We start from the raw sequence: 16,800 nt of genomic DNA, 5'->3' as shown, positions 1-16,800 counted from the left end.
AGAGAGTGGGCCTGCGTCCGCCAGTGGCCGAGCCGCTGCCGTTGCCCGAGCAGCGCAACAAGGCCGCCTGGTCCCCGCGCCCACGTCCGCCCGCGCCAGCCCGCCGTCAAGCATGCCGGCCGCCACAGCCGCGTCCGCCCGCGCCAAGCCAGCCCGCCGCCGAGCACAGCATGGCCGCCGGCCGCCCGGTGCGGCCGTCGAGCCAGCACACCGACGCGCCACCCCCTCCGGCCACGCACGGCGGCTGCCAGCCGAGGACTGCGCCCGCGCCTCCTGGCCCGGTCTAGCGCGCTGCAGCAAGGTACTCCCCTAATAAGTTAGTAAAATTATTAAAATATAGTTAGTATAGTTAGTAAAGTAATTAGTTTAGTTAGTATATGTAATATAGTAAGTTAATATAGGTAGTAAAGTTAGGTAGTTTAGTTAGTACAGTTATTGAGTCTAGTTATACATTGGATTTAGTCTAATTGGTTGTTGTAGTTAGCCTTGTATAGATGTTAATATTAGATTAGTTGGTATAGTTATAGTTAGAATATGTATTAATATTACTATGGACATTACGTACGACGATTTCGACGACTTGACGAAGTTTCTTGAAATGCTTTTGCAGATGGATTGTTGTGTTAGAATTTTGTATGGAGGAAGTGTTAGGAGAGAAGATGGTATGTTTAACGATATCGAAGAAGAATTGGAATAGTTTGATGAACCTCCTAGCTTCAACGACCTTTGTGTCCATTTGAATGCAAAGTTTGGTGGTGATTTTACACTAAATAAGAGGTTTGATACTGGGAAGACTAGGGCACACTATGTCCTCATACCCTTGCATGACTCTGCTCACCTGTCCCGCTACACTAGGGTTCTCTAAGGTTTCAATGTGCCCATGGCTGAGGTGGTGGTGGAGAATGGGTACAGGATGTAGGATGTTCAGGACGGTCCATCCATTGACGGTGTTGGAGGCAATGAGCAAGAATTGGAGGTCGAAGGGGAAGCAACTCAGGATAACATGGATTTAGATGATCAGTTGATGTAGGGAGCAGTTTCATTCAACTGCAGTAGGTTGTATAAACAATGACTTCGATGTGAATGATTTCGAACGAGAAGAGGAGGAGGATGACAAGATCGGTGATGTAGTTAGCAGTGATTCAGACAATTCTGATGATGACCAAGGAGGTACAGATGCTATTGAAAGCTCAAGTTTGGTTTTAGTTTATTGATAAAACTCTAAGTGCTAACCTAGTTTATCAAAATGATCATGAGATAGGTAGTACTACTCCAAGTGATGAAGCAATTACGAAGATCATGACATTGATGATGATCAAGTGCTTAGACTTAGAAAGAAGAAAGAGAAAAACAAAAAACTCAAGGCAAAGGTATAACCATAGGAGCTATTTTGTTTTGGTGATCAAGACACTTAGAGAGTGTGATCACATTTAGGTTGATAGCTGTACTATTAAGAGGGGTGAAACTCGTATCGGAATACGGTTATCAAAGTGCCACTAGATGTTCTAACTCATTGCATATGCATTTAGGATCTAGTGGAGTACTAACACCCTTGAAAATATTTATGAAAATATGCTAACACATGTGCACAAGTTGATACACTTGGTGGTTAGCATATTTAAGCAATGGTGAAGAAGATATAGGAGAAATGAACTCAGTCTCACTGTTTTCATTGCGACCAGACGCTAGGTCTGAATTGACCGGACGCTGTAAGTCCGAGTCCGGTCGAACTAACGGGTCAGTACAGTATCCAGGGTTTTGCACCGGACGCTATAGTGTGTCCAATCATGGTGGACCGAACGCGTTCGATCAAAGAAAACCTGTTTTGGAACCTTACTGTAAATAACCGGGCGCTGGAGGTCCAGCGTCTGGTCACTTATGTCGGAGCGTCCAGTCGCTACTTAACCTTTGCGATCGGGTGGTTCCTGTTGAATGGACAATGACACGTGGCTTACATCGGTTAACCGAACGCTGGGTCTAGAGTTTAGTTAGTCTGACCGTAGCGTCCGGTCACCCCGATTAGTATCCAGTGAAGGGGTACAACGGCTCTATTTCATGGGGGCTTCTATTTAAGCCCCATGGCTGGCTCAAACTCCATCTCTTGCACATTTTCACTGATATAGTAACCTTATGAGCTTAGCCAAAGCCCTCCCATTCATCTCCATCATTGATCCATCATCATTGTGAGATTGGGAGAGAATCTAAGTGCATTGCTTGAGTAATTGCATCTAGAGGCACTTGGTATTCATGTTGCGCTGCGGATTTCGCTTGTTTCTCTTGGTGATTGCCACCACCTAGACGGTTGGAGCAGCGGTGAAGGATTGGCATGAGTTGGTGATTGTTCGTGGTCATCTCCGGTGATTGTAAGGAGAGTTGTACCTTCCCCGGTGGAGTGCCGAAAGGTAACTCTAGTAAATTGCTCGTGTCATTAAGTTACCTTACTTGTGGGTCAGTTCTTACGGTGTCCTATCGTGTAGACGAGGTTTGTGAAACACCTCTTAGCCACCGAACCACCAAGTGTTGGTCGACACAACGGGAACGTAGCGTGTTGGCAAGCACGTGAACCTCGGGAGAAAATCGATTGTCTCTTGTCTTTGGCATTCTCCCGGTGATTGTCTATATATTCATCTTGTGATTGGTTCATCCCCTACACGGTGGTATAATCACCCTACTCACTTATTTATATTCTTGCAAACTAGTTGATACAAGCTCTTTAGTGTAATTAGAATTGAGAGCTTACTTTATTATTTACAGTCATCTAGTTGAGCTCTTTAGAGTAGCAAAATTGTGTGCCTTAGTAATCATTGCAACTAGAATTATTGGATAGGTGGCTTGCAACCCTTGTAGAGCTAGAGTAAGTTTGCATTACGCTATTTGTCATACTAATCAAGTTACTCTAGTTGATTTGTAAATTTTTAAATAGGCTATTCACCTCCCTCTAGCCATATTAGAACCTTTCAGCTATGCCAACACCGGCTGATGCCATGCCGGTACTGGTTCATACTATACTATTATCAATACCAACTGAGATTTTGCATGATGTCTAGGTTTAGGATAGACTAGTCATAGATTTAGCTGCAGATGATATCCCCTATGATTCATGGGCCAGAATTAGCAAAGCGCAGTAGTATGTTCCACCACCACCTTACACAGCGACTGAGCTTGAGCAACTAAGGTCCAAGAATGTACCTTTTATGGGCGTTCCGAACTATAGGGATGTCAGCATGACGAATATGATAGTTTATGACACTGGTCTCTAGATGTGTAGGAATTCATTGTATAACCATGAGAAAGAAACTCTTAGGAAGGAAATGATATTCAACACAATATCAGAGATGAAACTCTTCCTTCAGGACTATATTGTGTACCACCATAGGCCATACACTGTCACTCATTTAGACCAGGAGTTGAGATACCACGTGATATGCAAAAACAGTTATATGTAGAGGTTAAATGCACGGAAGAGACAGAGTGATGGCAAGTGGAGGATAACTAAAGTTGTCAAACCCTACACTTACCTAGACAATAGGGGGAAGGAAAATCATTAGTACCTCACTACACATTACCTTGCCCATCGTATATTGGGGCTCGTTGATGATAATAATGATATCTCGGTGTCTTCTTTACAACAATCTATATCTAGATTTGTTAGGTACGATGTGATGTACGGAAAGGCTTGGCGTGCTAAGCAAATTGCTCTAGCGATTCGATGGGGTGCTTGGGAAAAAGCGTACAATAGGGTGCCCCGCATCTTATGTGCAATGCATTACTACAACCCTGGCTTGAAATGGTTTGTGGACACCAGAGGGATATTTTTTCGGGACCCATTGAGGCATGTCCTCTATCATGTGTTCTGGTCGTTCGTGTAAATGGAATATGCATTCCAGTTTTGTCGGCCAGTCGTACTTGTTGATGGCACTTTCCTAACAGAAAAATACAGGGACACCTTAATGATGGCTGCTGCTATTGATCCTGAGGACCAGATAGTACCCATGGCTTTTGCTTTGGTAGAGGGAGAGAATAATGAATCATGGTCATGATTCATACGGCTTCTACATGTGCAAGTGCTTGGCCCAACTCGCACTATATGTTTGATCTTGGACCGTCACGTAGGGCTTCTTAATGCTACAGCTAAGCATATAGATGGGTTCTCGCCTCTAGTACATAGATGGTGCATGAGACACTTTATCGCTAATTTCTAGCGGCATCAGCAGAAGCAGGAGGTATGTGACAAGGTAAAGGCTCTATGTTGTGTACGTACAGAGTACCAGTTCAAGGAAACAAAGAGAGAACTAGACAAGATGATAAATGTAGTGGGAAAGACCTGGTTAGAGGCATAGATAGAACAGAAGGCTCAGTGGGCGTTAGCATGTGACGAGGGGTGTTTCAGGTATGGCATCATGACCACTAACTTCTTAGAGTCCTTCAACCGTGTATTCATCGGAGTTCGATCATTGTCTATGTTTGGAATTGTTGAGTTCTTGTTTCATAAGTGCAATGAATATTTTGTGAAGAGGTGGGAACTTGTGTAGAGGAATATAGCTGAACAGGGGCGTTTTGGAAAGGCCGAAGCTAAACATTTGAAGGAGGCCGAGGAATTAGCCAAGCAGCACACCGCCGAGCCATATGGACCCCCGCCGCCATATCTTTAGTGTACGGGGCAAGGGTGGCACAAGTTTGGACGACGAACTTTATGGTGGACGAAACTACTGAGTTGATCTTGAAAAGGTAGAGTGTAGTTGCAACGTCTCTCAGATTATGCATGCCCCTTGCTCTCATATGATCACAGCCTGCAGGGTTCGTGGATACAACTATAAGGATCTGCCATATATGTCACCCTTGTATCTCTATTCGAACACCGTTAGTATTTGAGAGATGAGCTTCGAACCATATCTTGACCTGACACAGTGGCCACCTTATAATGGTTATGACTACGTGCCGCATCTAGATCTAATGAAGGTAGGGAAGGGTAGAAGGAAGAAGAAGCGACTCAAGGGGGACATGGACGCTATGAGAGGGTACGGCGAAGACATACGGCGGAGGAGACTTCAACAAGACCCGTGGCAGGAATCTTTGCTCCGTTTGTAAACAATCTGGTCACAAGACTAGCCGGCATAGAAGACGAGGGCAGCAGGTGATTTCGTATTGTGTTCGTACTGCATAACAAGTAGTTTAAATTTTGTAATGCTACATAATATTAATCTGAATATTATTAATTTGAATACTCTAACCCATTTTTATCAATTTGTAATAGGATGGCCCCTCCCACGTCGCACCAGCTGTACCCCCTTCTTGAGGTAGAGTACAATGACCCCCTTCTTTTATCGGACGACGAGGTTTCCAAAAGGCATTCGAGGCATCCTTACATTACTAGGACTTAGTTCATTACGTCGAACTTATGTCGAACGAATATTATCATCAAAAACTTACAGACTTATAAACCAATGAAAATATTATGTGGCAACTTGACGTCCATTTATTTGTTTCATGTTCATTTTAACTTGCGCACGGTCGCGACACCACTTGTAGTTTTGTAACAGCACCGACAACAACTCAATTGAAGTTGGATGTTGTCTGTCCGCGTCGCTGTCATGCCATCGTCTATGGCATGGCACTGACACGCCGTGGACTCTGGCATAGCAGAACCTGGGCTATGGCGCGGCTGAACCAGTGGGCTACGGCGTTGTATTCGAGATAATTTCACCCGATTACGTTTATTTTAGAAATTTTAAACACATAATACAAACAGATGTGATCACTTAAGATCGATCATGAGTAATTCGAGTACATGACATATGGGTATAATACATCAGTAGTTCAAATGGAATATAAGACAACACAATGGAATTTCTACTACATAGCTACATTGATCATTAATAAAGCATGGAACTAACAGTCGGCGCAATTAAAAACCCTCAGTCAGAAACGTACTGAGTAAGCAACTCATCGTTCGAGTACCAATCCTCAATCACAACAATATTATTGTGGCTAGGCTCACCTGTATTGCCCTAATCTGCCTTTCGCCTATAGTAAGCGACCTCTGCTTCATCTGCGGCCTGAGTGAAGAACACGTCGTCATCGTCCTCCGCCTGCAAGCCCGCCTCTACTAGAGCGATGAGCTCGCTCAGTCTGCCAGTGTTGTCCTCAGCCTCCTCCGCCTGTAAGCCCGCCTCTGCTAGAGCAATGAGCTCGCTCAGTCTACCAGTGTCGTCTTTAGCCTCATTCGCCTGTAAGCCCGCCTCTGCTAGAGTGATGAGCTCGCTTAGTCTGTCAGTGTCGTCCTCATCCTCATCTCCCTCATCAGACAACACAATCGGTGATTCAATAGTGTGACCAGCTCGCTTTATGTGCTCATCTAACTTCTTTTCTCGTACCTTGCACAAGCCACCTCTGCAACATGGTCCTCGCTGCATCCAATCCCTTTATATATAAAATGCAATCAGTTAGCAACGCGACTATATTACATTTAAAATCAGACAACAAAAAAAGGCTTCGAAGTACTCACTGGCACATAATGAAACAACATGCTCGTTAAAGACCCACATCTTTGACAAGCCTTCTTTCTTGCCCTCTCCGCCTCTAATGTCATCTATCTCTCCAATCCTCATTTGACAAGCTCAATGTCGATCGGGTTACAAATACCGCACTGTCCAGTAAACTTACACATCTTGTCTTGTGATGTTTAACGAAAAGATTGGCGTAGTTAGGTCCATATCCCCTCTTTCGTGCAATTACTTGCTTTTCCTTCAGTTCATTCAAGAACTTAGCTTGACCATTATAACATTTTCACTTGCATTTGCTAGTGCTCTGTTTAAACGATAAATTATATCATATATGTCTTAGCAAAAAAAAAACAAAATACGATTTCATGGTTACCACAAAAATAACCAACCTCATCATAGTCAATCATATGGCCGCAATAATGGCCTATTCTAAGTTCCGAAGGGACTAGACCGTAGTTGGATTTAACACCACATTCGCACTTGACTGACGGTACTTTATAAATTAATCTTTCTTTCTTCTTTTGCTTTGCTTTTGGAGATTATTTGGCCTATTTGTTCTTAGGACCATACAACCACTCCTTAAAACGATACTTTGTCATTGAATACATCTAAATAACGTGACATTAGTACATGACACATATAGCTTAATATTTCAACGCATACACTTTGTACTTACTTCATGCTTGTTTGAACACACAAACTCTAATGTATTATTAGGGTTTATTATGGCCTTGTCTTCACAATGGCATAGAGAATGTTCCTCGAATCGTCTAACTGTGGCTAAGTGCTTCTTCTTAGCTGTTATTGGAGGGAGGTTAGAAAGAGGTGAAACCCACCGCTCGAAGTGTTCTCGTGGATGTCGCCCTCTCCACTAATCATCGAAAAGGAGATATCTAGAGTCAAACTTGTCTGCACCGTCGATCCACTAAAAGAAAAAATACCTCTCATGGTCCTACACAATAAAAATTTAATAAAATATTAGTAACCTAGTAATACAAATGAAGAAGAAAAATATACGAAAATAATTACTTATATTAAAACGACTGCACATGTAGAAGCAACGAGCCGCTGTGTCCGGATGTCTCGATTGAAACACGTCGGCCGGACGACCACAGTCACAGTTAGGGACAGGGAGTTCAGGAGGGACGGGGGGCATCTTTGCTAGATTCGTCGAGGTACAATTCTCTAGGACGACCCCGTTTTCGCCATAACTGCTTCCGAAACATGTCTTCCATCTAATAAAACAGTTCAAATTAAACATAATCAAAACAACGTAAATTAATATAAAATATAATCATTTGCAATGTAACTAAAATAATATAACCGATAATTATAGCAACAAAAATATACATGGTAAACATACTTCTAACTAAATAATTAACCTTAACATTGACAAAATCAAACTAATATATTTCTTCAAACCGTAGACCATAGTTTCCAAACATAATTTTTCTCCTAAACTTAGTTCCCATTCATAATATACTATCCACCATTCAAACAAAAATAAAATATGCGTCATTACCTTGCACGAGGACGAGGAGGGAGGGAGGCGGCCGGGGAATGCAAGGGAAGGGAGGGAGGCGGCAATAGAGGGTCGGGCGGCCGGCGTTCGTGGTGTGGCGACCGGCGTGCTTGGTGGTGGGCTGGCGCGGACGGACGTTGACGCGGCGGCCAGGCGGCCTTGCTGCTCGGGCAGTGAGACTGGCGGCGGGGGTTTTATTCGGTTCTGCCGCGCCACGGATCAGGGCGCGGCAGTGCCGCGCCAAGATCGGTGGCGCGGCAGGCCCTGCCCCGTTAGCGGTCAGCGATTCCAGTCATCGCCACGTCAGCCCTCTGCCGCGCCACCATGCATGACGCGGCACAGGCATTTGGCAGCGCCAGGGCAATGCAAAAAATGTTAGTAAAAAAAAACCGACCATATTAGATTTTAAATTAGTTTTCAAAAAATGTTAAAATTTAAAAAAAATCTCTGCTCTCGACTCTCGTACACGGCGGCACGCTAAAGAGAAGACAAGAAAAGAAAAGTAGAAAGGCAGGCAGTCCACGCCCCCCCACCCCCACCCCACCCCCACCCCACTTTTTCTTCTTTTTACAATCCGCTCCCCCGCTCGCCCAAAAACCTGACACCCAGGTCCCCCACGTCGCCGGCGCCCGGCGATGGCGCTGCTGCCCTTCCTGCTAGGTTTCCTCATCGGCGCCCTGGCGCTGGCCGCGCTCGAGGCGGCGGCACTCCTACTGCTGCTCCGCCGCCTCCGCCGCAGGAAGGCTGCGCCGGAGGACGCACCGCCGGCCGCCGACGAGCTGCCCGGGGAACGCCCCTTCCCCTACGAGAAGCAGGTGAGTGGGGGCGCCGCGTTCGTCCTTTTGCTGCGCCTAGCTCAGCTCTCCCTTCGGTTCGGTTCGCTCGCTCGTGTCCGCCCTTAGCTTAGGGCATCCACTGCCGTGGGGGTGAGAGGAGTAACTGCCTTTTGCTGGAGTGGAGCTTTGAGGAGATGCGGTTTCTAGGATCCATCGTCCCCTCCCCGCTTCGCTGATTTTCGAGCGAGCGGAAGCTCACTCCAGGAGCTTTTCCTCATGTGTTGTGATGGAGCCTGTATTATGTAGGCCGCACTGCTTGCAGCTGTACCTCACTAGCTTCCTTGCGTTGCTGCTTGATGTGTGCATCCATGTCGATTAATTCAGGACCCCCCCCCCCCCCCCCCCCCCCCCCCCCCATCCCAATCCCCCAATTGCTTGATGTTCGTTTCCAAAAATAGTTTGGGAGTCTGTGTCTCAATCGTAAAACCAGTGCTGCTTTCTTAATTCTTACTGCAAATTGATTCCAAAGCCCTCTTGTCTGTACCATTTGTTTGTTCTGCCACTGTAAGATGTAATCCCAACTCCTGTGTATCACATTTATCGACTTATTATAGATGCCCTTTCTTAGCTGTATTTTGTTTTAAACTAGATTACCTTTGACACTGACAGGTAGCGTTATATGTTTTCAGGGTTCTCTGTGGTTACTGGAGCCAGAAAAAATGCCAAAAGTTAGTAATGAACGCTTGTCAGTTGGAGGTCCCAAAGAGACAAAAGAGAAGAAGAATATCTTGGAGGTTTTCCCTGCAAAGAAGATGGCTAAAATCAAGGGACACTCCCTTTGTTTGTCTGCTCCTGATGGCTCCCAAACAACCATTGAGCTTTTGAACTGCACGGTCCTTGCAGTTTCTGCGTCAAGTATGCCCTCACATAAATGGTTAGTGCTAGCAAACTAAATACCATTTGTCAGTAACTCATCAATCACTGCTTGTCGTGTAAACATGACAAGTTTGTTGAATTTGACTGTGCGTTCTTAGTTATCAGATATAATCCTTAAGTATATTATTAAATAATATGGACATTGGAAGCTTTGCCTTAGGGTTATGTATATGTTGCAATCGGATAAATTTAAGTCCATTTTATTTCTTGAAAGAACTTCTGTACAAATGAAATTCATCTTACAATGTAGTTAAGTGTGCTTGTCAATCAAATTTCTTTGCCTATAAGGTTCTTTAGGATTGATTCTGCTCATTGACTTATCTTACTTCACTCTTGATGTAACTTTACTTCTGTTGCTAACTGTCAGGGCTAAGAGGTACCCAATAAAATTAGAAAGCAAGGACAGTGAGATTTATAATGGAAGCAAGGTATGCTATCTTTATGCAGACACTTCCTGGGAGAAGGAATCATGGTGTAAAGCACTCCGTATTGCAGCTACTGCTGACAAGGAAAAATTAAATTGGCATGCCAAGCTGAGCGAAAAGTTCCTCAATTATATATCATCATTGAATTCTGAATACCCATGTTTCCTAAAGCCTCCAATACTCTCTGGTGAGGACCATGAGGTTATGGACAGGACATCAAAGACTGATGGATCTTCAAAAGTCCGTCTTTTCCTCAAGAAGTTGGCAAAGAAGGCATCTACGAAGGCACCCTTAGATGGCAAAACAAGTTCGGGGTCATCAGTGCAAGGTGAAAAAAAGATACTTGATAAATTGCGCAGCTATCAGGGTGCACCATTTATTGAAGCATTAATAGGTCCACAAGAGGACAAGCTCGGTAGCAGTTCATCGCAAGATACTGTAAAAGCCACTGCCCCACCTGCTGCATTGAATCAAACTGGACAGCTTTCAACTTCGTCTGAGGTGAATGCAGATGATCGTGTTGCTGATGAAGGTACACTTTGTTGGAACCTCCTGTCATCACGGTTGTTTTTCGATGCTAAAATGAGTGATGAGATAAACGAAGGCCATCAAAGCACGCATTCAGGTTTGATATACTGCTCACTTTAAATACACTTGTATCAATATCTTTTATTAATTATTCTTTTGTTTGGTCAGAGGACTCTGTCAAATATGAGGACTCCATCTTATGTGGGTGAAATTACACTTACAAACTTTAGCCTTGGAGAACTTCCACCTTATGTGCATGCGATGAGAGTCCTTCCGCTGGATCTTAATGAATTATGGGCCTTTGAAGTTGACTTTGAGTATTCGAGTGGGATACTGCTGCACATTGAAACAAGGCTTGAGGTTCAGGAACCGGAGTTGCAAAAGGACATCATGAAAAGTAATTTTGGAGCAGATGCTAATGGAGAGGTTGATTCTGATCTTCTTGAGAGTATTGAACAGTATGGTAATCAATTTAAAGGCTCGCATAAGTCAGCTTCTTCAACTGGGGAGAATGATGAAGCAGGTCTCTTTTAGTTTCTTATGTCTTTCCTTGTTTAATATATCTACTGGAACCATTATTTGTTCTTATGTAGTGCAGTGATTCAATGGTTGTTTGAACAACAAAGACAAATTCATACAATTGTGTACTTGTGTAGTGTGTACCTTAAGGAGTATGTTGTCCTGTTTTTTCTTATTTATGATTGTTCAGACTTAAGGTATTACATTGCTAGAATGTATGGTCCAACAGCTTTTTCGTTCCTTTGGTTGACTGTTTAATATTGTTAGGATTTATTTATCCATGTAGAGGACATTAGGTACACATTACTAGAATTCACAGTTCCTTTCTTTAGTTTGCTAATATATCTTTGTGACAAAGTACTGAGCTGAGAGAAACATAAAGGAAAAGGGTAAAAACTCGTATGCATCAAACTTCGATTTGGATCATGAATGTGATAGTTCAATGCTTGTGTAACAGATGCATCAAGTCAGTCAAAGAGCACTGGATGGACTTCAGCATATATATCAAGATGGAAAACTATCCTGCACTCAATAGCCGATCATGTCTCGCAGGTTTGCTCCTTCCTCTGTCTCCATGTGTTTTGCTGCAATTTTCTGCGTCATGTCACCTTTGTCCTGATAGGTGCTGACTCAAAGTGTTTAAAACTGTTTAAGTAGGACTTCTATACATTCTATGCCTGATGAAAGCATAACAAGATAATGGAAATGGCAATACACTGTGATATTTGTTTATGAGGAGAGTCAGTCTTGAACCCTGACCTTATTAACCCCCACAACCCTGGGCTCTACCAGTGCGCCATAGGAGTCCCCCCCATAAATAGGACATTTAATTTCAAAACCTTAGCTATTATTAGTGTTACTAGAAATACTTTTACATGTATGATGCATTTCCTTCCGCTGCAGGTTCCTCTTTCTCTGGCAATAAGGATTTCATCTGTTCGAGGTGTCTTGCGGGTGCATATGAAGCCCCCTCCTTCTGATCAAATTTGGTATGGATTTACGTCAATGCCTGATCTAGAATGGGATTTGGAATCTTCTGTTGGGGATAGGAAAATCACCAACAGTCATATCGCTGCACTCATTGGTAACAGATTCAAGGTATTGAATGCACGTTTTGCTCTGAGCATATTCTTGCTTTGGTAAAGTTGTTTTGATTGTAAAACATGGTTCACTGTTCAGGCTTCGCTTCGAGATAGCTTAGTGCTTCCAAATTGTGAAAGCATCTCCATGCCATGGATGTTGGCAGAAAAGGATGACTGGTTACCTCGCAAGGATGCTCCTTTTATTTGGCTAAATCACGAACCCACTGAGATGAGAAGCCATGCTACAGTTACACCACCAGCTCACCCTGAGGAAGGTGGCGCAAATGATGATGCTAGTAGCAAAAGGCCGATGACAAGTTTACCCAACTCATCAAGTGGGAGCGAGGAATCATTGAGAGCAGTGGCATCCATTGACGAGGCAAAACAAGAGCCTATGGCAGAAGCATCATTACACAGCCAGTCTTCATCTACTCCAGTTAGTGAATGTGTCCATAGCGATGGAAATGAGGAACTGAGGAAGCCGTTGTTGATCACAGAGAAACTCCAGGAAGATGCTTCAGAAAGTAGAGTTATGTCTCCCATGTCCACATCTCTGAGGGCAGGTGATACCAGCAGGGGAGCAGCCGCAGGTGTCAGCATCACCCATTGGAGAGGACTTGAAGCGAAAAGGCGGGAGGCGAGCTCGGATGATGGATTTCGGGAAGAGGATGGGAGACAAGCTGGAGGAGAAGAGGCGGACTATCGAAGAGAAAGGGAGGCATATCGTGGAGAAGATGCGAGAGAATGCCAGGACCAACAGCATGGAGAGGACTAGTAGCTAGCGAGGATGTAGGATCGGCATCTTGTTTCATTGATTTGGGAAATGGTGTATAGGCTGAACTTGTATGCTTTATTTGTAGAGCGGTTGCAACATTTAGGGTTCCACGAGAGCTGATCTATGTAACGGCGGCAAATATGTGTGGATGGATGAGCGATGTACTTGTAACTTCATGTTAATATCAGCTTGTGGAATACTATGAAAAGGGTTGGGAAAATGCAGGTACCAATGGATCCGTTTTGATAAGACTTGAGTATCAGCCGGTCTGGCTACCAGCTTCATCTCGTGCAGCCTGCTTTCCACCATGGCTGTATAAACGACGCGCCAAAGACACTACTAGTTTGTCCGCAACTTTTCCCAAGTTCAAGAATGATGTAGCAAAAGCATGTGATCAACTGTGACACCTTCACTTTACTTCCCTTTATAAAAGTTCCAGATCAGTATGTAAAAATCACCTGATTGACTCATCAGGTTTTCCTCCAGATGCAACGGTGCGTAGTGGAATCCTAAGTCAGGATAGTAACGTGAAGAGAGGCAGAGGAAGACCGAAGTTGACTTGGCATCAGGTTTTCCTGACATTGCAAGAAGAATACAGGTAATGCTTGGTCTTGAATCATCATAAAGAAACAGACGTGTCTGAAACAAAAAATACATCCGTACTTTTCTATTTTCCTAGCCTTACTGTTTCAATAAAACCCATGACAATTTATTTATTTATTTACATACAAGAGCACATCGAGATACAGGCAGTCTTCAGTCAGTCCTTACTCAAATTTCTCGGTCAGCCTTGCATCACCACATCATGTCACCTGTCAATATCATATCTTGAAATGCTTGTATCCATAATCTGAGCTCGTCATGCCCTCTTCCCAGTCACCCATTTTCTTGCCTCCAAAAACCACTTGTTTGATACCCAAGTGCCTGCAGGTTCAGTCAAGGCAACAAAGCTGAGTTATAAGGTGCAATGTTTTCAAATCTCAAAAATAATATACAGCATTTCATTATGCATGTGGTCCTGCTTTGAAGTGATGTTGTGTGGTCATGTACAAAGCTAGCGCTCAAGAGTGTAAAAATGGCTAGTTTAGTTAACACTTAGGAGTATATACCCTCCTGGAGGGGTTAAAGATCTCTCTACCCTCCTGGAGGGGTTAAAGGTCTCCCTGATTCTTTCTAGGTTAATCTTCACAGATCGAGTTTGGCTACATACGTATATCAGGTTTCCGGAGCCAATTGATCTCCATATTTGGGGTGATAATGAGGCGACCAGTAATAAAGCCACCTCCAAGCAAAAATTGCAACTATATTTTACATGATCAGTGAAAGATGTCTCACTCTGAGCTCAACTGTGTTAAGCAGTTTAGTAATACATCCAAGCCAAGGTAATCCGAGGTTCCAATGTCCACCCTGAAAGGGTAAAAAAAGTGAGGGGAGTTTCAGAATTTGCACACATCCTTTTTTAAGTGCCCAAACTGTCAAATGATTCCAATGCTCACCAGACCCTGGCCCAATTGTCTTGGAACTCAACATCGCTGATATCATGGAAAGATGATGGCATTACTGAGGAAGCTTCTTCAGAATCATATGAAGGGTCATAGTCCATCATTGAGTTGGCCAGCTGACATATTTGACAACATTACATGTTTTCGAAAGAGCTGACAAGTTAAGCAGCCAACAAAGGAAATAAAAAGAAACATTTGAATGAACCCAACCTGCAAATTTGAAGAATTATAAGCTCCTAGCCTTCCCATGACGTACCAAGCCTGAATTACCTGTGAAAATCACTTCATGTCAAGACAGTATGTTGTTTTCTGAATAAGGAGAATCCAATGGAAGTGTACAATGCCACTTTACACCGCCAAGCAGGTCAACATCTCGATCTGTTGGTTCTCCAAAGAGCTCAAACCAAATGAATGAATTCAACGGGTTGAAGCTGCAATAATAAAAGAACAAATGTCAATCAAGGTTAACTTGCTAAAGATCTTTTTTTACGAAAACAAGGATTACATCAACCCCCAGCTTTTACGGAAGGCAGGATCTAAGGTCTATTACATCTGAAAGTGGAATAAACAAGAAACAAACATGAATATTCAGATATTGGCACAACTCATTTGGACTCGGAGAATCAGACATACAGAGAGCAAGGGAAGGAATGGTGTGACGACATGGATCAAATCTACTGCCTGTGAAATGTGAGTGCCATTAACCCAGACACCTAGTTATTCAGTGTTGATTCATCTTCATATGCTAGAGTAGCCCATTTCAGATTTATAATCTTTCAATGAGGAAGAAAACCGATTATAACAAAAGTTTTAGCATGTAAACACAAGTTGGTTGAAGATGTAAATTGAGGAGATGATCATCTATTTATCTTAGGCCGTTAAAATTATACAGGATCAAAAAAATATGAGATCAAAGGAGTGCAAATACCAAATATATCTTTTTGCAGAAACATGGAGCCATTTCATTAGAAACATATGTGTTTAGCAGCTCAGGTAGTCCAATTAAGTTGAAACTATCACAGTATCATGTGTGCTGTAGGAACTATTAGCACACTCCACTACTGATCCTTTGACATGGCAAACAGAGAAATACAAACGTGACTACAGCGGGTGAGAGAATCTCACTCTCGGAAGCTGACTTTAAAAGCAACAATGGAGCCTGTCTTGGACTTGTTGAATTGAGCCCTGCCTTTCTTGCGCACCCTTTCTTGGATCTGTGAATCACGTACACAAGGCGTGGCATAAGTACTGTCTATCAGGGTAGCAACAAATCCTCTCAGTAAAACAGCGAAACAGGGGAAGAGCAAAAGAGCAGTGAACGCAGCAGCAGCGCTCACCCTTTGCTTCATGAGCTCCGGGTTGCCGATGCTATCACCGAGAATGGCGCGGAGCTCCTCATCATCTCTGCAGGCGTTCTCCAGAACCCTGCATTGCCATACCACAGCATTAAGAAACAGCAGGCCGCCATCTGGATTTCGACAGGATGGGAAGGCCAAGATGAAACAAACAAGAAACTGAACAAACGAAGACATCCAGATTCCAGCCAGTAAATAGTGAGTGTGTGTGTGTGTGTGAGAGAGAGGGGACAAGGAGGACAAGCTGCGTACTTGGCCCATCCGGGGTAGGTGTGCTCCCGGTCGTACTCGCGGCGGCGGCGCTCCTCCCGCACCTTGACCAGCCGCCGCTCCCTCGCCGTCGTCCCGGACGCTGCCGCGTTCTCCGCCGCAGCGCCTCTCCCCGCGGATGTACGGACGTGGATGCGAGGAAGAGGAAAAGGATGAGGAGGCGGTGGCGGCGAGAACGCCGGGAAGGGAGAGAGCAGGAGGGTTTTAGCAGGCGGGAGTAGCCGTGACATCGCCGTGAAATTTCACAGCTTGATGAGAGTGTCGTTCCCTCGAGAAGGACGAGACGAAGAAAAGCAAAACATGCGACAGAGGAGCTTATCTTCTTCCTCATAGGCCTTGGGCCTGGCAGTGGGGCCGGCCCAGTAGTCTTGGGCCAAAACACATACAATTGGACAGGTCACACAGCACAGGTCGGGCCTAGGCTCTTAGCGGGGGCTTCTTTTGAAATTTTGATTCTCAAGAAAGAAAGAAAGAAAGAAGAAAGAAAGAAAGAACTGGGGCTTCTTTTCAACTGAAGATTTCTGCCAATCAAGCACAATTAGCAAAACATGGAGGAACAGTTCACAACGCAACTGAAGATATTTTTTTTTTGAGAGGAACCGGAGTG

The 16,800-nt window shown here is 44.0% G+C and overlaps 1 protein-coding gene and 1 pseudogene across 1 annotated transcript; one reads left to right on the top strand and one right to left on the bottom strand.

The window, feature by feature from the left end:
• Positions 1 to 8,576: 8,576 nt before the first annotated feature.
• On the top strand, positions 8,577 to 13,760 carry LOC136468116 (uncharacterized; annotated as a pseudogene).
• LOC136468118 (uncharacterized) lies at positions 13,660 to 16,491 on the bottom strand. Its single transcript, XM_066466986.1, has 8 exons — positions 16,176 to 16,491; positions 15,906 to 15,993; positions 15,694 to 15,782; positions 14,921 to 14,999; positions 14,779 to 14,838; positions 14,563 to 14,684; positions 14,402 to 14,473; positions 13,660 to 13,990 (listed from the first exon to the last, which is right to left on the bottom strand). Exons 1-8 carry the CDS (start codon positions 16,421 to 16,423, stop codon positions 13,888 to 13,890), a joined length of 861 nt encoding a protein of 286 aa, XP_066323083.1. The 5' UTR covers positions 16,424 to 16,491; the 3' UTR covers positions 13,660 to 13,887.
• Positions 16,492 to 16,800: the final 309 nt, after the last annotated feature.

The sequence above is a fragment of the Miscanthus floridulus genome, chromosome 7 (assembly GCF_019320115.1).
Source record: "Miscanthus floridulus cultivar M001 chromosome 7, ASM1932011v1, whole genome shotgun sequence".
Classification (NCBI taxonomy): domain Eukaryota; kingdom Viridiplantae; phylum Streptophyta; class Magnoliopsida; order Poales; family Poaceae; genus Miscanthus; species Miscanthus floridulus.
The sequence above is the reverse complement of the archived record's forward strand: the minus strand, read 5'-3'. Positions and strand labels throughout refer to the sequence as shown.